Raw genomic sequence first — 22191 nt, forward strand, 5'->3', positions numbered from 1 at the left:
AAGCTTTTACAAGAGTTCTATCAGCTGGGAATGAGGACTTGTACTAGGACGCTGGGATTGGCAGACTATCAACACCACAGGAGCTGAGTCTGGTTTTTCTTCAGCCTCTATATAGCCTCCATGGCTTAGCACAATTCTCTGCCCACAGATAGCCTCCATGAATATGAAGTACCATGGAGGACTAGGGAGCTATGTGGGAGAGGAAGGGAAGGGAAAAGAAGATTCTAGATAATATCAAGGGATGCTGAGAAAAAGGCAGTGATAATGACAAATACTCTGAAATCAGAAAAAAAAAACATTTGTGAGAAAGAAAAGCTCAATTTTAAATAGACAGTATTTGAGGTGCTGGCCAGACATCAAGGAAAAGGTAATAGGATCATCATTTGATATCACCTAGCCCAGGCCCCTCATTTGAAAGATAAGGAAACTATGGCCCAGAAGTTCAATGACTTTCCCAAGGTCACATGGACAGTTCACGGAAGGGGTGGGATTTTAACCCAGGTCCTGTCATAAGGAGTTGGTAACAGATGTCTGGAGTTTGGAATAGAGGTCCAAGATGGTAATAAAGATTTTGAAGAGTTATAAACTCCTTGAGGGCATGGACTATGTCTTCATGACCTCCAGGACCAAATATAAAATCTTGTTTGGCTTTTAAGACCCTTCATAATCTGCCCCCTTCCTACTTTTCTAGTCTTCTGATACATCCATCAATCCCCTCTGGCAACTCTATGACCTAACAACACTTGTCTTCTTGCTACTCCTTGAACATAACACTCCAACCCCTTACCTTACGTGTTTTGATATGTTCTCCCCATGTTTGGAATGTTCTCCCTCAGCTTGACTGTCTTCTTCAATCTCAGAGAAAAAATCTCACCATCTGGAGAAGCCCTTTCCCAGTCTCCCTCAACGCCAGTGGCTTCCCTCGGATATTGCCTTCAATTTACTCCGTCTTGTACACACACAGTTCTTTGCATGTTGTCTCCCCCAATAGAATGGGGTCCATGAGGGCAGAGACCATATTTTTGCTTTTCTTTGTGTCTACCCTTACTATGCTGCCAGGCCCTTAATAAATGCTGGTTGACTTGACTTTTCATCTTTGCATTTCCAATGCCTAGGACAGTACCGTACATCAGTAGAGTGCTTAAAAAATGTTTTTTGAATAGAATTGGAGGTCATCTGCATGGAGTTGAAGAGATTCTCAGAAAAAAAGCAAGGGAAGGGGGTTTTTTGGTACTAGTATATTGGTTCTCCATGATCTCTTTGCAATGAAAAACTACCTCTCTACTTTCCATACCGAGATTGAGTTTGTAGATAAGTCCCAAAGATTCAAATCCTAAATTCTAAACAAATGCTTTTGTAGTGAATTATTTTTTGTTTTTGTTTGTTTTGTTACTGAGATGACAAAAGGCTCTTTCTAACCAAGCTGTGAAAGAGAACATAGATTTCCTGTATCTATCATTGGCCCTGGTTTCTGTAATGTTCAAAGACAAATTAAATGTGTCTTGTGTGACAAATGCATTTATATCAATCAGGCATGGACATTTATTCAATGTTAGACAGATACTGTCAGCAAAATCTTGCTTCTGTCTGTCATTCAAGGGAACTGAGAGTCATTTCCATCTCAAAACGTGTGAAGAAGAAAATACTTATTAGTCAGCAATTTTGACTCTCTTCTTTCAATTCACTCCTAACACCACACGATACTTCAGCTGTCAGAATGGCAGGTTATGTAGGAACAGATATGGAAAAATTGAAACATACCAAAAATAGTGTCAATTATCTAAACCTCTACTATCCCAAATCAGTTCATGTCTTTTGCCAATAAATTCCCTGTCACAAACCCCCTTGATTTTTTGAATCCGTGATTATCCACAACTGGATCCATGCTTTTGATTAATTTTAGAAATGCAAAGCTATGTTACATTTAGCCATGTCTGCACTGTAGATGCAGAATTTAATTGTTATAAACAATGATGCAGCTTCCTCCTTTGATCCTTAATCCACTGACTTTCAAGAAGTGATTCATGCCTGGTAGCCCCACATGTCTGTCTTAGAAATCAGTGTGGATTGTTTTTTCATGGAATTGTAAAAGTAGAGCAAGATGGGATCTTTAAGGTCATTGAGTAAACCCTCCTCATTTGACAGAAGGTTATTTGCTTAGGGTCACACAGCTAGTAAGGATTTGAGGCAGAATTTGAACCCCAATCTTTCTGACTCCAAACCTAGTCTGATCTCTGGTACTGTTCATTGCCTTCCTAGCTTTTAGAATATGTTGTCACAATTAATAATGTACTTTATGATTAAAGAAATGACATCATTCTGAGAAAAAAGTAATTATGACAAAGGAAACATTCGACAAGTTTTTGGGGTTTTTTCCATGTATTTCTTTGGCAGTGGCTGTCAGAAATTACAGCTGAGAGTGTTCACCTAACACTTGTCCCAAGGAGCTTCAGAGAATAATTATGCCACTAGTTGTAATGGCGAGTTTGTAAACAGATTATGTAAAATAAAGATCCTTCCTAAGAGACACCTACATCTTTCTAATTTCATAATAAAGTTATGATAGCAAATTTCCAAAACAAACCTAGGAAACCTATTAAGGTATTTTCTTTAAACTTTTATCTACTCTGACTCTTTTGTTAATTGTCAGATGCTTCTTTGCCATGAGATAACATATACAAAGGGCATTGTCACACAAAAGGGCAATATAAATGTCAGCTCCTATTAATACTACTTTGCCTCTTTTGCTAATTGTCACACACTTTTCACTTCAAAACAATGTTTCCCTTCCATATCTGCCTCTTTGAGAGAGACTGTTGGATTACTTAGTCAGTTTCCTGGCAATACACTGTGATGTCAAACATGAGAATATAAATTCTCAGGGAAAATTGGACTCTCAAAATTTAGACCAGGGGTTGCACTGAAAACAACTCCTGGCTTAAATTACATGCTATAAAATATCTAATGAATATTTGATATCCCGGATAATTTAGCATTTGAATAAGTGCAAAGTGCTTTATAAATATCTCATTTGATACAACTCTGGAAGACAGGTGCTATTATTTATCCCCATATTTACAAATGAGGGAACTGAGGCAAAGAAAAGTTAAGTGACTTGCTTAGGGTCACAGAGCTCGGAAGTATCTGAAGCAGTATTTAAACTCAGGTTTTCTGGGTCCTGGTCCAGTGCTCTACCCCCTCCACCACCTAGTTGCCTAAATAATATTTGAGTATTTCCTTTGGCAATTTTCTTTTTGGTTTTTCTTTTTCTACAACTGACTTTGTTTTATTTTCTACCATTTCCTCTGTAAGAGAAAACAATGAGTTTAGGAGATCACTACCTCTTTGTTCCCAACTCTCTGCAAAGCATCACCCAAGTGGAAATAAAAACGCCCATCATCAGTGCCAGGGTCACCAGATTCCAGTCCTTCCTGATGAAAAAGTAAAAGAAAAATATCTTAGTAACATTGACTTGAGAGATTTCAATAAATATATTTACTTTATCCATTGAGCTACATCTAAGAAAGGAGCACCAAACTAAGAAAAGAAAAAGCTAATCACACCCACACATTTAAGAGCTAGATAAAAAGATCCTGTTTCAACTTTGCAGTTGGTTTATGAATCAAAATTTACAACTCAAGACAAGATAGACATCACAGTCCAGATCCTAACAATAAGGCAATCACTATCAAGGACTGGGGATGGTCATAAAGTAAAGAAGACACTTCTCTGTGGGAGCGATTATGTAGTTAAGCCTGTAGTCCTTTCTGAGAGATTTAAGGTTCTTCCCTGCAGGAAAGGACCTCTCTGGTCATATTTCTGCCAAATCCCTTTTTCCTCCCCTGAATCCTACCCCATCAGCCAATCTTTAACTATTATACTTGAACCAAAATAGTTAATTACCCCTAGAACGTGTGAAGTGATATGGAGACAGCCATATATTTCTTTTCATTGGAAATAAATTCATGCTGAGCTTTTGATAAAACCACTTAAAAATGCAACAAAATGGAAATAAATTTGTATCTTAGAAAAGATAGTTTCTCCCTAACCAATTCCCATTTTAAAATAGAACCAAAAGATTTAAAGCTAGAAGAGCCCTTGGAGGTCTCCTAGTCTGATACTTTCATTTTTACAAATTAAGAAATGAAGACCCAGTGGAGTGAATTTATTTGCCCAAGGTCACATCAATATTAAGTTGTAGAAACAAGATGCAAAGCCAGTTCTTCTGATTCTAATTCAATGGTCTTTCCTGTTCACCATTCTGCTCGTTTTTCCCTCTTTCCATTCAATCAGTGACTAAGCTCCTCCAATGTGCAAATCTCCATGGTTTAACTGCTAGACATACAAAGATGAAAAAAAATGACAAGCCTTCCTTTCAAGGACCTCATGTTCTGTTGGTGGAAAACGAGAAGCAAGGAGAAAAGATGAGGAGGAATTGGAAAGTGGAAAAGAATAAAAGGATTTAGATTCAAGGAATTGCACTCTAAATTCTCCATATTTTGAGAGATGACTTCTGGTAAAAATTCTGTTATCTCCTTTCCTAGGGAGAGAGCATCATGCATATATAGTAGAGCTCAGAGCTAGTCTCACAGCCAGAAAGACTGAGGTTAAGGTCCCATCCCTTACATATACTGCCTGAGTCAAGTCATTTAACTTGGGTAAGTCACTTAACTTCTTAATGCTCTAGGTAACTCTCAGGACTCTAACAAGCAGAGAAGGTGTTGGCTTGCCTTTGTAGAAGATGCCTCCTTACCTAGGAATTCCTTACACCAATGAATTCTTAAAGCCAGTCTCTATCCCTATTGCTACCATTTTTATAATTATTCTTGTTGTATTTATGACAAAATGTTGTAAATAAATGACTCCTATATATATATATGCAGAGTTTTGTTTTACAAAATGAGACGCAGCCCCAGAGTAGTAGATAGAGAGTTGACCTTGGTGAGAGGAAATCATGGGTTTGTGTTCCACTTCTGACACTTATTAGCTCTGTGACTCTGGCAAGTCACTTAACATCTTAGTGCTTGAGGCAACTCTCAGAAACTCTAAGCTGTAGAGCAAGTATCTATCTGCATTGGTAGAGGGAGTTTCCTTATCCAGGAACTTCCTTTTTTCAGTAAAATCCCAGGTCTAGTCCTTATTCCTATCCTTTTGTGCTACAAATTATTATTCCTACAACAAAGACTGCCAAAGTGTCACCTTCATTTAATAAATGAGGAAGCCTAATGATTTGAAGAGATAGTGTTGAGAAAGGCCTATACGGCGGCATGGGGAACAGCCAACACAACGGCCAGTAGATGGAAGAGGCCAGTTTTCCTGGACCATAGAAAGTAAAGGGGCGAAATGCATGATAAAACCAGAAAGGTAGCTTGGAGCAAGGTTTTGAACAGCTTTAAACATGAGACAGTAGGGATCATATTTAATCAGAGAGGTAACTGGGAACCATTAGAGTTTATTAAGCTGGGGAGTGACATGCTCAGATTTGTACTTTAGGAAAAATACTACAGAATATGGCCTGGAGTGGAGAGGGATTAGGTAAAAGATGATGAGGGCCAGAACAAAAGGGAGTCATGTGAATGGAAAGAAGGGGAAAGATATGAGAGATGTGCTGGAGGTAAAAATGGCAAGATTTGGCGCTGAATTGATATATTGGGAGAGTGGGAGTGATAAGTCAAGGATAAATGCCAAATCTGTGAACGTGGATGAAGAGGAAGAAAGGGGTACCTTTAATAGAAATGGAGGAGTTTGTTAGAAGAGGGGTTAGAAGAGGGCAAAATAATGACTTCATTCTTGGTGTGTTGAGTTGTTTATTGCACAGCCTGTTGAAAAATTTCAAAAGGGATTTATAATGAAGGACAGGAGAGCCCAGGAGAGAGAAGGAGCCCAGGCCAGAGTCCTATGCCTCAAGATGATTTCATGCTTCCCTACATCCTAGGGAGGATAAGTGATGTCATCTTTATGGAACACTTTAAGCTCTTTGGAAGAGGTATAAGAATTTAACATATCATTATGTAATTTCCCAGCTAACCAAAGTCACCAAGTCCAAACATAATTTTGACCATGTCAAACACATTGCAGACATAACTCAAATGTTTTAGGTTAGCGTGCCTCAATTCTTCACCTCATTTTATACGTGCAGTTATATTACTACCCCCATCCCATGGCATGACCACTGAAATAATTTATAGTTGATTTTCTTACAGGAAGTAATGTACTGATTAAACTAATTTTAAAAAGACATTAAAATAATTATACCTTTCTTTTTTATCTTTTGTCATTTCCAAAAGCAACAATGTTGCTGATTTATTTTCAGAATTTTTCCTTGAGATATTTTCCCCATTCCCTTTTTGATGCCTACAGTAAGCATTTTTGTACATTATATACTTTCAACTGTAAGGTAAATTCATACAGTGCATATGGTGGTCATGGGGAGAGAGAAAAGACCCAGCGGCAAGTATCAATCAATGTAGAGTGCATGACAATCAATCCATAATGCATAATCAAGGACATCCAAATGACTCCAAGGAATTTCAAGATGAAAAAATAAGGGCAGTGACAGTTACCTTCAGATAAGGGATGCTCTCAGCAATCTTGTTCTGGGCCTTCAGGATAAAACCATAATGCACTTTCGCAAAGCCATCATTAGGAGTCACATTCAGAACCTGTTTTCAAGGGAACAAAATAAAGGATCACAGTTCAATCCAAATTTTGGAAATGATTTTCAAAACATTTTAAGGGCTGACCTTGAGGTGTTGGTAACTACATTAGGACTAGAGATTTCAGGTGAAAAACAAAAGATTTTCTCTCACATCAAAGAATGTATTAATATAGGCTCAATTATCTCATTCAACACAACGGATATTAATATTTCTGGGCAATAATTCTGATAGAGACAATTTTTAACAACAAAATGAAGAGGCAGTTACTAAAATTAATAAGGTCCACTTTCTATATTGTGTGACTTGTGCAAATATAATTTCAATTCTGTTTCTAGTGATTAGGAACAATGAACTACTTTTATGAGTTACTGATGACTCAGATTTTTCAACAGAATAAATAATAAACAAGGAAAATTCTAAATATTTAGCATTTTGTCTCCATTTTCCCTTTCACTACAACCTTCCCCATCCCATCATGTTTCAGGATGATTTTAAATTTTATTTTTCTTCACTAATTACTGGAGAAACTTTGGTACACAATCTGTGATCCAAAGTAGTGTGCAGTATTATATATGGCAGAATTATCATACACACATACACACATTAATTAGGTTTAGAAATAAATTATTCTGAATGTTCCTAATTATATATTAAAATAATAGGAAATAACTCTGTTATTATTTCCTTGCTCTAAACGTAGAAAAAAAATCTATAAGACAAATGAGCAAATGGACATTGATTCCAATATTCGCCAAAAGGTTGAACTGAGTGCTCTTCATCCTGAGAAGTGTGGTTTCTAGTGCCTTCCCCCTATTCTTATGCCTGGCTAGAGAAGGGCACAGTCATTGAGAGAGCTTCACACTTAACCAGCTCCTCTAAAAGACTGAAAGGATTGACTGCCAGAACCAAATATTTTGTCACCTAATTTTTCATTTTTTCCGAACTATGTGCGCTTTATTTCCTCAACTGATTCTGTAATATTTGAAGGCAGAAATGCTGTTATCTCTTTCATTTTCCTCACTGTACCTGGCACAAAACTATTGGTTGAATGGAATAAATAAGCCACAGGCATAAAATATTATGTAAATGTCCCTCCTCCCCCATCTTGCCCCCCATTCCCACCCCTATTGCTGCCATATATTTGTATTTCTGCTTCTCAAGTGACAGGACCAGCCTTCATATCTGGGATAAACTGTGAGCTGCATCCAGGCTGCAGGATCTTTGAAATGCATGAGTACAGTGTACCCAAACCAAATAAACATTGAGGGCAAGTGTTAATGAATCATATATACAAAAGGAAACCTGCATATGAGTCCTAAAGTACTAACCTAAGTCCTCTGTGCCCACATAGCAGAGAGATACATTTCTTAAAAGCCAGGTGACCAGGAATTCTGATTTATTTTATATAGTTCTAGATACACCACCTCACTATCTCTGGGAATTAAGAGCAGGAATAATTATACAATGGAACAAGAAATGGAAAGTACTATTTTACACAGGATGACCAAATGAAATTATTTTGGGGTTTAAAAAAATGTGTGAAGCAAAGCTCATGGCGATAACATTTTATAAAGTGCTTTGCAAACTTTAAAGCAATATACCAATGTTAGTTGTTGCTATCATTTTTATTACCAAACAAAACACATTTTTCCATAAGGATATCTTTAGATAAGAAAAGAAAAATCTGTTTTGGATCATCAGCCTGAAAGTGAAAAGGGAAAGAAAACAACCACTCCATAGAAAACCACAGCTCTGGGATGTGATGTGAAAACATCACATTCCATTGATGCTTCACAGAAGTTACCACTAGAGACAATTAGACCATGCCGCATATAATCACTTCTGTATTTAGTATAATTAAATATAATTCTGTACAGATGATTCTTAAGATGAATTAAAATGCTTCCTACCTCTGAGACTCAGTCCTCTAGTAGGGTAGTCTAACTACAAACATTCCAAAAAGGTTTATATAAATTAACATATGACAGATTCATTATGGGCTATTAAGAGAAGCTAGAATGTTTGGGATGTTTCCCTAATCCCTGACAATGGTATCAAAGGGACAAGTAGGCCCTTCTGCAAACACTTCCCTTGGTGCCTCTGTCAGAGTTCTAGCCATCATTAAAAGCAGAGTTGGCCTGAAAACAACAACAAAAAAACCACTATCTCCAAATTCTGCAAAGATAACATTTGCTGCCAGGGGTGGGGAACCTGAGGCCTCAAGGCCACATGTGACCTTCTAGGTCCTCAAGACCAAATCTAAACGTCATACAAAGTATGAAAGGTGGCACTCGAGGACCTAGAAGACCATATGTGTCCTCAAGGCCACAGGTTCCCCAACCCTGCTATACTCATTAGCAACTTAAGTTGCCAAAATGAAATTTTAAATGAAAGATTTTATAATAAACATATTCTAGTTTCAATACTTTTCACTCCAAATATATTCAAAATTCCAAATTATTTGTAGATATTAGAAATGCTATACTGAAAATAAAATCAAAGTCTCATTTTAAGCTCATTCTGTAGCAGAATATTAACGTGTCTCTTTTCTTAAGCAGGATGAAGGTACACGGTAGATTCTAGGATGCAGAGGGACCTCAAAGATAATCTGGTCCTAGTCCCTAATTTCAGAGACAGAAACACACTCAGAAAAGTGGACAGATTCACCCAGTGACATAGAAGAAGAAAGTAGCAGAGCTGAGATTCAAACCCACGTCTTCTGATCCTGGATCCTGCGTTTGAGATCTTAACCATGATGGTTCATAGGTGTAGGAGCTTAAATAATATATATTTACTGTTGAATTTAAGGAGGAAGAGGCCTCAACAGCCTAATGTAGGATAAAATGCTACTCTTATGATTTGGTTTTCTTACTAGTTTGAGGGTACAATAACTATACATGGCAAAAATTGGAAAAATAATTCTAAGCAGATTTAGTCAAGCATTAGCTTCAAATAATGAAAAGTTTTTTTTTCTTTAATAGCTGTGATTCAACCAGTGTAAAGAATTCTTAGTGAGGAAATTAATTGCAACAGTGAAGCTCAGTGACTGTTCTTCAACTTATAGTCTTAAAATAGTGCGTGAGGCACTGAGGTCAAGTGGCAAAATAATAATAATTGTTATTATTATTATAATTAACATTTATGTAGCACCTGTTTCTGTTATTGAGTCATTTCTGATTCTTTGCAACCCACTTGGTCTTTTCTTGGCAAAGATGTTGGACTGGTTCACCATTTCCTTCTTCAGTTCATTATACAGATGAGAAAACTGAGGCAAACAGAGTCAAGTGAGTTGCCCAGGGTCACACAGCTAGTGTCTGAGGCTGGATTTGAACTCAGGTCTTCCTGACTCCAGGTCATGGGCTCTATCTACCGTGCCACCGAGCTGCCCTATATAGCACCATCCTAAGCACTTTACAATTATTTTGTCATTTGATCTTGCCCACAGACAGTCTGTTCCCCAGGTCAGACTTGAAGTTATGTTTTGCCAATTGCAAGGACAGCTCTCTGTCCACTACACTGCACATCAGCAATACGCAATCTCAGTAAGTAAGAAGGACCCATCCAACTGCACGTGCAGCACTAAGAGAATCTTAAATGCCGTCTAGTCTGGCTCCTTCCTTTTACAGATGAGGAGGCTAGGGCTCAGAAAGATTAATATCTGATAGCTGAGTGGTATGAACGTTTTTTCAGGTCTTTAAAATCTATTTAGTAAATGATTTCTTTTATGCCCTTAAATAATAGCCTCACAGCCTGAAGGAATTATGAAATCACTGACACAGAGTTGAAAGGCATTGCAGAAATCATTTATATGAATTTCCTATATAACATGATGAAGTCTCTTTTGCAACTTTCCTGATATGGACAGTCAAAGCTCTACCAATATGTGAAAAATTGACTTCCAGATTCCTGGCAGGATGGAGTTGAAGACAACAGCTAGGTGGTTCAGTGGACAGAATGCTAGGTGTAGGATTAGGAAGGTCTGTGTTCAAATCTGGCCTCAGACACTTACTAGATGTGTACCCTGGGCAAGTCACTTAGCCTCTGCCTGTTTCAGTTTCATCATCTATAAAATGTATATAATAATGGCAGCTACCTTTCGGGGTCATTGTGGGTATCAAATGAGGTAACATTTATAAAGGGCTATGCAAACTTTAAACAGCTATATAAATGCTTGCTATCATTATTATTATTATTATTATTATTATTATTATTATTATGGCAGCTATCGAGTGCAGTGCCTGGAGTCAAGAAGACTCATCTTCTAAACAGTCAAAGGATATGAACAGGCAGTTTTCAGATGAAGAAATCAAAGCTATCTATATTATATGAAAAAATGCTCTAAATCACTACTGATTAGAGAAATGCAAATCAAAACAACTCTGAGGTACCACCTCACAACTATCAGATTGGCTGTGACAGAAAAGGAAAATGACAAATGTTACAGAGGATGTGGGAAAACTGGAACACTAAAGCATTGTTGGTGGAGTTCTGAACTGATCCAACCATTCTGGAGAGCAATTTGGAACTATGCACAAAGGGCTATAAAACTATGCATACCCTTTGATCCAGCAAGATCACTACTTGGTCTCAATAAGAGATCAAAAAGAACCGGAAAGGACCTACATGTACAAAAATATTTATAGAAGCTCTTTTTGTGGTAGCAAAAAATTGGAAATTGAGGGAATGCCCATAAATTGGGGAATGGCTGAACAAGTTGTGCTATATGAAAGTAATGGAATACTATTGTGGTATAAGAAATGATAAGCAGGCAGATTTCAGAAAAACCTGGAAAGACTTACATGAACTGATGCAAAATGAAATGAGCAGAACCAAGAGAACCCTGTACTTCATTAACAGCAACACTGTGCAATGATCAATTATGAATGACTTAGCTCTTCTCAGTGATGCAATGATCCAAGACAATTACAAAAAACTCATGATGCAAAATGCTATCCACATTCAGAAAAAGAACTGATGGAGTTTGAATGCAGATTGAAGCACACCATTTTCACTTTCATCTTTTTCATTTTTTTACTTTTGTTGTTTCTTCTTCCACAACATGACTAATATGGAAATATATTTACATGATTGCACATATATGACCTATTTCAAACGGCTTACCATTTTAGGTGGGGAAAAGGAGAAGGAGGGGGAAAAATCTGGAAGCCAAAATTTTTTTTAAATGAACATTAAAGATTGTCTTTACATGTAATTGGAAAAAATAAAATAAATAGTGTCAAAAAAGAAGACTAATCAAATCTGGCCTCAGACACTTACTAGCTGTGTGATCTGTTACTTAACCTTGTTTGCCTTAGTTTCCTCATCTGTAAAATGAGCTGGAGAAGGGAATGGCAAACTAGTACAGTATTTTTGCCAAGACAACCCCAGAGGGGTCATGAAGAGTCAGACACAACTGAACAACAGCTGATTATTATTACTGAGAGAACGTTAAATATTCTATTTTCTGTCTTGGAAAGGAAGAAGAAATTATAGTCCTTTCAAGGCTACGTGATACACTGGTGGCAGAACTGATGGATTGAAGTGTGCAGACACTGTGTGTGACTATTTCCTTTCCATCTGGTGTGCAGTCTTTTTAAAGTCCATTGAATCCCTATAGTCACGATATGGGCACTTTGATGTTTGCATTTTTAGTTTTAAAAATAAATGCATCTTATGCAACAGTAAGTAAACCTCCTAACACATAACACCACAAAGTCAATATTGTGACATAATGTGTTGGATAGCATTGAGAGTCTGCAACTAAAATCAGGAAATTGACAGAAAGCAGAATTTAGGGGAGGGAGAAAGTAGGATAATAGAAGAGGAAATGGGCAAGAACAGAGCTTATTCTTTATATTTAGTATTAGAGGCATTATAACACCATCCAGAATTAAACTAAGAACTTCATATCTTTAATAGGCTATATAACATAGGTTATATATGTGCAATAGGAGGTTCTCTCCCCTCTCTCCTTCCACCCAGCCTCCAGCCCTGGAATTCAGATCCCATAAGTACCTTCTGCCCCTTCAGTCTCTCCCTCTGACTGTATGGCTCCCCAGAGCCTCCATTTAAGGAGGGTACTCTGGCCAATATTGTCCACCATCCTCCCCAATCCTCCTCCCCCTTTTTTTCAGCTTCTTTTATGTCTACAAGCTCCCAGAGGGCAGGAACTATCCTTTTTGCTTACATATGTATTCCCAACACTCAGCACAGTGCCTGGCATATAGTCAGAGTTTGTTCACTGACTGGCTTAATATTCACACAAAGGCATTTTTTGTTGAAATATAAAATGTTTGTTTACCTCTTCATAAACCTTCTTAGCATTGTCATTGTCACCAATCAAGAGATAACCTACTCCAAGATCATTCTTGAAAGAAGTATCATTAGGAAACAAGTGAACCAATTTCTGAAGCGTGACCAAGGAGCCTCTCATGTGACCTGATTTGATTGAAAACAGAAGAAAAGCACACTTTGGTATAATCAGTTTTTACAAATCATAAGAGATCATTCAATGAAACCAGAAGGTGGGTAAAACGTTTGACTAAATACTGCAGAATTGAGGGATTTCAGTGGCCATCTAATCGCATCCATTTGTTAGGGAATCACTGCTATAACATACACCCAAAGTACCCAAATAACTTCCATTTAAAGACTTCAAGAGGAGATCAAGGCCAAAGTGGCCTCTTTGCAACTTACACCATTGGAAGGAAAGAGGGAAGGAAGGAAAAAAGGGAGGAAGAAAGGAGGGAGGGAGAGAGAGGAAAAGTAGAAAAGGAAAGATTTAGTAAGCACTTATTACATACCAGGCACTGTCCTAAGCACTTTACGTTTGCTCCTCACAACAACCCAGAGAGATAGGTACTATTAAGAACCCCATTTTATAGCTGAAGAAACTGAGGCAGAGAGAAATTAAGGAATTTGCCCAGAATCACACTAGATTTGATCTCAGGTCTTCCTGCAGCGAGATTTGAACTCAGGTCTTCCTGACTCCAGATCCACTACTTTGTGTTGCCCCTGAATCTTATTTTCCCCAGCCTAAACATGCTCAGTTCCTTAAACTAATGTCATATGTCAAATTAATAATAACAACAATAATTTGAATTTATATAGTGCTTTAAGGCTTGCAAAGCACCTTATAAATATCTCATTTTATCCTCACAGTTCTGAAAGGTAGGTGTTATTCTTATCTCAACTTTACGGGGGAGGAATCTGAGGCAGACAGAGGTCATTAACTGACTTACCAAGGGCCACACATTAAATAAATGTCGGAGAATGGATTTGAACTCAGATCTTCCTAATGACATTCGGCAATTTTCTCATCAACAGCCACCACCACTATCACCACTCTAAAATGTGTTAGGAAGCCTTCATTGTTAAGTCTAAGTAGTTGCAATGACAATGCTTATTCTGGGGCATGGAAAAACAGAATGCCAATTACAGAAGTTCCTACCTCTGACACTTGTTTATATTCATATTTCAGGCTTTTATTTTGTGCCATTTTGCTTTAAGTTGCTAAAAATCTCAATATTTTCCCCTTTTATTAGATATTCAAGGAGTGAAAAAAATCCAGTCTACCTACTCCATGAACAAGTCACTGCAGAGCCTGAGAAAGCATTACTATTCTTGGCAAGTCTACATTTAACTGAAATTTCAGGTGTGTCCCCAGTTTCATGATGGTAAGAAATCACCCACCCAGGGAGCATGCCACATCTTCCAGTATTATATCACCCTCTGGTGGGCAAAAACATGTACTACAAGACCTAGGTCAACCTTCATGGCAACTCAATTTTACAAGTGTCCTTGATTCACTAATGTCAAAAACTGATTATTTTCTATGAGGTTTGGGGAGTTACTTGTGATTATGTACTCTGTAGGTTTTTAAGAAGCGGCTAGGATACAAGAAATTTTTTTCCCCAAGCACAGTTATTCATCATGGCACTTAGGAAGATAACTAACGAGGGGAAAATGTGGCAATGTTGTTTCTATGGTGGAAAAAAAAATAGTACAAGAACACAAAAAGGTCTGAGTAAAACCCAATAGACTGCAGGTTTTACGTGAGCCAAGGAGATGCTGTGGCTGCCAAAAAAGCCAATGCAACCCTTGGCCACATTAAGAGAAGTATAACATCAAGAACAAGGGAGGCAATAGTCGCACCTGGATGACTGCAGTTTGCTTTGTGCATATATCTGAAGAAAGAAATTGATAAACTAGAATGCAACCTGAGGAGACTGACCAGGATGGTGCGGGATTTGGAAAACATCTAATATTGGGTACATCTGGGGGCCTTTCCAGGGATATTTTTATTTTGAAAACATTAAGAGATGTAAATATAAGAAGTTGAGCTCTAAGATAGAATTCAGTGTGTCTTTCAAAGGAGATAGGGAAATATATGGCAGGAGGATTAGGTAGGGGGAAGAAGCTACACAAATGGGAGGCCTATATAGGGTAATATAAACTAAAAGTGACCTCTAAAAAAAATCCCTTTCAATCCTGGGATACTAGAACTCTATGATCCTAATTAATGCCATTTTCCATGAGGAAAAAAAACCCTTTGGAAATATACCTTCATTAATTATATATAAATATACACATTCACATACATATATACTGATATATGTGTGTGTATGTGTGTGGACTGGGACTATGATATCATCAATATAGAGAACATCCAATGAAGAAATTCACTTGAACAACACAGATAAGAATATGTTTTATAATTTCTATATAGAGTTGCCTTTGGCCTTTGGCAACTCTCTACTTGAAAGGTTTAACTGACTTTCCCAGAATCACACAATTGGTATTTGTCAGACACAACCTGGATGTCATTGACTCCAAAGCAGGCTTTCTATTCACTAAACCAAACTGCCTCTGTTATAGATGTATGATGTATTGCAAAATAGGAGAAATGGTCAGAAGCAAATAGAATGAGTCTCAATAAAAGGGAATATAGGTCAATAAGCCTGGTTAGTTTGCAAAAAAAAAATTCAAAATGAGAAAAACACTGGCTAAGTACAGAATAGGAAGGCTTAGAAGTAGAAATACATGATCAGGCCAATAATCAGTAATAAAGTCTGTAGTTACGGCTAGGATAGAATATACAGAAATGGGAAAAGAACATTTAGGAACTCTATTACTGGACATCCAAAGAAAGATGTGGAAAATCTGAAGTTTCAGGAAAGAACCAAAAGCTGAACAAAAATTGTCACCAGGGAAGAAGTCCTTCTTAAAAGTAAGAGTTTTAAAACATTATATTTAGGTAACAAGGACGGTCATGAAAATCAAGATGAATTTAAAATCTCTTGTGTTACTTAAGTGTGATCCTGCCCAAACATACACAGACTCACACACACACACACACACACGCACACGAATGATAGGAATGACTTCCTAGGTCTCCCATTTGTACAGCTTCTTCCCCCTGTCTAACCCTCCTGCCATAGTTTTTCCCCCATTTCCTTCAGAAGACATAGTGAATTCTTAGTGCTTAACTTCTTAGGTTTAAATATCTTAATGTTGTCAAAATGTACGCAACAGCCTGTGAAGGCACCAAAAACCAACTACTCACTCAACATTTTGTTGGTACTGCATGAGGAGATGGCAAAAGCATCTGTCAGCCCAAAGGGTTTAGTTTGCTATGATCTCTATTTTAAAGGTGAAGTATAACATACAGAAATGTTGAATACAATAATGGATGTTTTCCAAGGCAATTCAGTTCAATGAACTCTCAGTTGTTTTCTCCATGTTGGGCACAGTGCTAGGTGCTAGGGGCACAAAACAAGCTATTCTTCTCCTTAAGCAACTTACAGTTTAACTGGGTTAGGGGGGAGGGGATGAAGGTAGAGAGGTACAACATATCTATAAATAAGTATGACTCAAGGTAGAAAGTAAAAAGTGCAAAGGAAAGATCCAGAAAAGTTCTCTAAAGAATATTTAAGGAAAGAGCAATCCTTTCCCTTTCCCTGTGATAATTAGGGAAGGCTCCATGAAGAGATGACATCTTTGTCTAGGTTTTAGCAGAAAAGGAAATGTGCGTGAACACTGCAGGCACTGGACATAATCTAAGTGAATGCTTTGAGGCAAGGGAATACAGAACGAGCTCAAGGAGCAATCAGTTGTCCAACATGGACAGAAGACAGAATGCACAATGGTAAGGTGAAATAAGGTTCAAAAAGTGGTTTTGACTCGGACTCTCAGGGGTCTTAAATTCCAAATGAAAGCATTTGTATTTTATCCTATAGGCAAAAAGTGTGCTGCGGTCAGATAAGTACATTAGGACAAATATTTTGGTGATTAAGTGAAGGACGGACCAGACAACTCTGTTTGAGTAGGGCCTGTGTCATATTTATCTTTGGATCTCCTCCCATCCACACCAGTGCCTAACTTACGGACTTGGACCGAAGTGTCTGTTACGTTGAACTGAAAGGGGAAGCTGATCGTAGGAAGACTACATAGGAGGGCAATGCAATAGTCTAGGTGAGGAGTGACTGATTTAGTGTGAATCTATGAGAGATAAGAGAAATGGCTAAGAGAGATAGGCTAAGAGATCTCAAATCAGCAAGAGATAGAAGAACAACACATGGGACCTGGCTATGGAGCTTGGGTTGTGGCTATGTGCTATGGGTTTGAGTCCAGGTGCCTGACAAGACAGTAGAGCCATCAGCAGAAGGAGGAAGCTGAGGGCACCGCAAGATCTTAGGGGAATGATGAGGTTTGCATAGAATTATTTAAAGGAGCAACGGAAATGAGGAAATGAAACTCAGGGGAGAGATCAGGGCTAGATCTGTAGATATGGAAATCATCTGCAGAGAAGTAATAACTGCAACTCCAGGAGAGGACATCGAGGCAGAAGAGGATAAAGAAGAGAAGAGGCCTAAGAGCAAAACCGTGGGAGAACACCTGAACTTATGTGACAACAAAAATACCCGAGAATTCTTTACTTTCTTAATATTTTGGAGTTTCTTATGTAGGTGGCGCATGGATAGAACTCGGGTTTAAATCAAGAAGACCCAAGTTCAAATCCAGTCTCAGATATTGATTGTGTGAGACCTCTAGTCAATTCACATAATTACCATTGCCTCAGTTTCTTCACCTATAATAGGAACATAATAACAGCACCTACTTCCCAGAGTTGATGAGGATCAAATGAAATAATATTTGTAAATCACATTTCAAACTTTAAATTGCTATATAAATGCTAGTTATTATTATCATTATCACTACTATTACTACCTGTGCAACTTTAGACACATTACTCAACCTGTAGGGGCCTCAGTTTCCTCATCTGTAAAATGGGGATAATAGTATCTGTAGTACTTATTTCCTAGTGTTGTTGAGAAGTCCAAACAAGTAAGTAAAGCATTTTGCAAACCTTAAAGCACCACATGACTGATGATATAACGATATATTATTATAATTTCTCCAGGTATCTCATCCTTCAACCAAAAAAAAAAAACAGTTATCTAACAATTATATGACTCAGAATTAATTTTTCCAGTTTATGGATAAGTATGTCACATAAAATCAAATCAAAGGCCTAGCTTAAATTAAGCTTGAATATACTTGCTGCTTGCCCTCACCTGCAGTTGTCAGCGTATGAGTCTAGATAGGCCAGAGAGACTGGTAAGAGTATCTTCTCCTCCTCCTTAATACACTGAAAAACTGACTCCATGATTTTTTTTAATTGTTTGCATATAGTAGGGTTATTGTCTTTTTTTTTAAAAGATGCTATAGGTCTATAATTTTCTAACTTTTAAAACCTATTTATTGTCTTCTTTCCACTTCCTATTTAAACTCTTTGTACGTATAAGGGCTAGGATTGAGACTCCAGTTTTATGGGTGACCTTCATAAAATTAGCTAGATAATCTACCCAAACTTAGTTATAAAACTGAAGATTTCATTTCTATTTGACCTTCCGTTGCTTCCAAAGTCAGGCATTTCATGCTGACCTGATTGTCATTTTTAAAATTTATTTAGTGTTACCTAAAAATTGCTGTCTGTCTGACTGCCGCTTCAGGCTGAGTTTTACCAGGTCAGCAGGGACATTTGGCAGGTCAGCTACCTCCTGGTAAGTTTCGATGGCTCTCTTGAGTACTTCGTTGCTCCTCCTCTTCTCAGCCAAATCATCTTCACACTAAATGAAACCCAAAAACTGTGTTAGCATTGCCGGATCAGCTCTGAGATCATCACAAGAGTCTTCCTAAGAAAGATAATTATCCATTCTCATTAACTTTGGGTCATGTTTGAAAAAACACTGTTAACAGATTATAGACTACCAAGAAAGGGAAGGAAAAAAAAAGAAGAAAGACACAATTGCAAGCATCCAGTATTTTGTAGTATAAAGAGCTATGAAGCGAAATGAAATCTTCATAAAACTAAGGATGATACGTATTATACATATTGTGTGTGGGGAGGAATCTAAGTGTATTTCATTTCTTAGATTGACTTTATATTTATCTAGCAAACTATATTTTTAAGGATATGTTTATCTGAGGAAAAAATATACTAATTAGAGGCTACAAAGAGAGATAAGAGATAAGAGATACACAAGAGATAAGCAGCTGCTTTCTAACAAAACCTACCCCTGCCCCACCTTGGTCCAGTCTTATGATTTCACTGATGTGGGAACTTGCTGGTGTGAAATTCTGCTGATGCAAAAATCAAAGCTCCTCTGTAACTTAAAATCTTAGAGATATGCCTGGTACACTGAAAGGGAAAGTAATGTGCCCATGGTCATACAGAGCAAGCATCTTTCTAATTCCAAGTCTATATAAAAATAAAAATAATAATAATAATAATTTACATAGCATTTTAAATTTTACTAAGCACTTTACAGTAATGTCTGATTCAATAGGATACTTTATATCATTTGATCTAATAGGCATGCCTATTATCCCTCTTTTATATGTAAGAAAACTGAGGCTGAGAGAGGTTAAGTGATTTGCCTGAGGGGGCACCTAGGCAGCACAGTAGAAAGAGCGCTGCATCTCAAGTCAGGAAGACCTGAGTCCAAATCTGGCCTCAGACACTTTCTAGCTGTATGACCCTGGGCAAGTTACTTAGCCTCCTTTGGCCTCAGTTTTGTCATCTGTAAAATGAAGTCAATAGCACCTACCTCCCAGAGGTATTGTGAGGATCAATTAAGATAATAATTATAAGGCTCTTAGCACTGCACCTGGCACACAGTAAATGCTATATAAATGTTGGCCTTTATTATCTAGTATGTGAAGCAATATATGAACTCAGATCTAAGTCCAGCACCTTGTCCACTATGACACCTGCCTGTATCTATTTACTATTTTTTGTTGCCTCCATGTTAATTTGCTAATATTTATAGTTGTAGGTAATTTATAAGTTGTGACTCCAGAATTTGGGGCCAAGTTCAGAAAATGACACTTTAAAATGGAAACTAACGAAAATCAACAGACATTCATGAGATTAGTTATGTGGGCAAATAAATCTTCCCAGGAAAAATCCTTCCTAAAGGACGATTTAAACTGACCTGCTTTGAGGCAGCAGGTCTAGAATCAGGAAGCCCTGAGTTCAAATCTCACATCAGACACATTAACTATACGACCATGGGCAAGTCACTTAACCCGTTTTCCTCAGTTGCCTCAACCGTTAAATGGGAATAATACCAGCACCAGCCCTGCAGGGTTGTTGTGAGGATCCAGTAAGATGATATTTGTAAAATGCTTAGTACAGTGCCTAGCATAAAGTAGGCGCTGTCTAATGATCACTCATTAAAAAACGGCTCTGAACAAATTCTAGAGCTGTGGAACCCATGAAATAGCAGAGGGAAACAGGTCTCCAGCCCAGGAGAGCCTGGATGGTTGCTGAGAAGGGCCTATCACATGGTGCTAGGAGCAGAGTGCAGCCCCATGTGGGCCGCACCAGGACAGACCAGACCTGGAGTCAGCCGGCAGAACAGGCCCTAGGGCCATGAATCACTGAGCTGTGGCAGCTACCAGACTTTTCAATCCACAAACGCCAAAGAGCAGGTTAGTGGGGAACTGTGGGATCAAGTTGAGACCGGTCTAGCCACCAGCCCTGGGGGTGGCGGAGATGGTGCAGCAGTGGCGGTGGCAGCAGCAGGAAGCTCCTGAGGCTGCTCCCAGAGCTCCAGCATCAGCTGCTTCCTGAGTCCTCGGCTCACATGGTGGGAGGAATCTAGCAGGGGATCAGAGTGGGAGGGCAAGGAGCACTTTGTGGACAAAAGGGAAGGTTCTCTTGCTGTGCCCTGCTTGGATCTGGACTGAGGTCCTGGTTGGCAGTTCTTGGGGGAGGAGGAGTGCTGCAGTGACAGAGCCTGCAGTGACGGTGGAGTAGAAGTAGCTCTGAAAACAGCAGTTCTTGGACCTTAAAGCTTGGGACAAAGTACTCTCTACTCTACAAGCAGTCACACACTGATGAAAAGCTCAAGGGTCAAGTAGTTGGCTGGGAACATGAACAGGCAGCGAAAATGGACTCAGACTCAAACTCAAACTCTAGATTCCTTTTTTGGTGACAAAGAAGATCAAAACATACAGCCAGAAGAAGTCAAAGAGCCTACATCCAAAACCTCCAAGAAAAATATGAATTGGTCTCAGGCCACGGAAGAGCTCAAAAGGATTTGAAAATGCAAGTAAGAGAAGTAGAGGAAAAATTGGGAAGAGAAATGAGAGTGATGTGAAAAAACCATGAAAAACAAGTCAATGAAGGAGACCCAATAAAATGCTGAAGAAAATAACACCTTAAAAAATAGACTAACTCAAATGGCAAAAGAGCTCCAAAAAGCCAATGAGGAGAAGAATGCCTTAAAAGGCAGAATTAGTCAAATGGAAAAGGAGGTCCAAAAGACCACTGAAGAAAATACCACCTTAAAAATTAGATTGGAGCAACTAGAAACTAGTGACTTTATGAGAAATCAAGATATTATAAAACAGAACCAAAGGAATGAAAAAATGGAAGATAATGTGGAATATCTCATCGGAAAAACCACTGACCTGGAAAATAGATCCAGGAGAGATAATTTAAAAATTATTGGATTACCAGAAAGCCATGATCAAAAAAAAGAGCCTAGATATCGTCCTTCAAGAAATTATCAAGGAGAACCTGATATTCTAGAGCCAGAGGGTAAAATTGAAATTGAAAGAATCCACCGATCACCTCCTGAAAAAGATCCCAAAAAGAAAATTCCTAGGAATATTGTCACCAAATTCTAGAGCTCCCAGATCAAGGAGAAAATACTGTAAGCAGCCAGAAAGAAACAATTTGAGTATTGTGGAAACACAATCAGGATAATACAAGATCTAGCAGCTTCTACATTAAGGGACTGAAGGGCTTGTAATATGATATTCTGGAGGTCAAAGGAGCTAGGATTAAAACCAAGAATCACCTACCTGGCAAAATTGAATATCATGCTCCAAGGCAAAATATGGATTTTTTAATAAAATAGAGGACTTTCAAGCTTTCTCAATGAAAAGACCAGAGCTGAATAGAAAATCTGACTTTCAAATATAAGAATCAAGAGAAGCATGAAAAGGTAAACAAGAA

The 22191-nt window shown here is 38.1% G+C and overlaps 1 protein-coding gene across 3 annotated transcripts in view; it reads right to left on the reverse strand.

Moving 5' to 3' along the window:
- The window catches only part of ASPH (aspartate beta-hydroxylase), a 260009-nt gene that overhangs the window by 50231 nt on the left and 187587 nt on the right, over positions 1–22191 (reverse strand). For all 3 annotated transcript variants that reach the window (XM_036761811.1, XM_036761820.1, XM_036761803.1), the window contains 4 exons: positions 18640–18790; positions 12961–13097; positions 6564–6662; positions 3342–3431 (listed from right to left, as the gene is read on the reverse strand). In XM_036761811.1, the coding sequence (XP_036617706.1) occupies positions 3342–3431; positions 6564–6662; positions 12961–13097; positions 18640–18790 (477 nt within the window). The remainder of the gene's footprint in view (positions 1–3341; positions 3432–6563; positions 6663–12960; positions 13098–18639; positions 18791–22191) is intronic.

Source organism: Trichosurus vulpecula, chromosome 1, assembly GCF_011100635.1.
Source record: "Trichosurus vulpecula isolate mTriVul1 chromosome 1, mTriVul1.pri, whole genome shotgun sequence".
Taxonomy (NCBI): Eukaryota; Metazoa; Chordata; class Mammalia; order Diprotodontia; family Phalangeridae; genus Trichosurus; species Trichosurus vulpecula.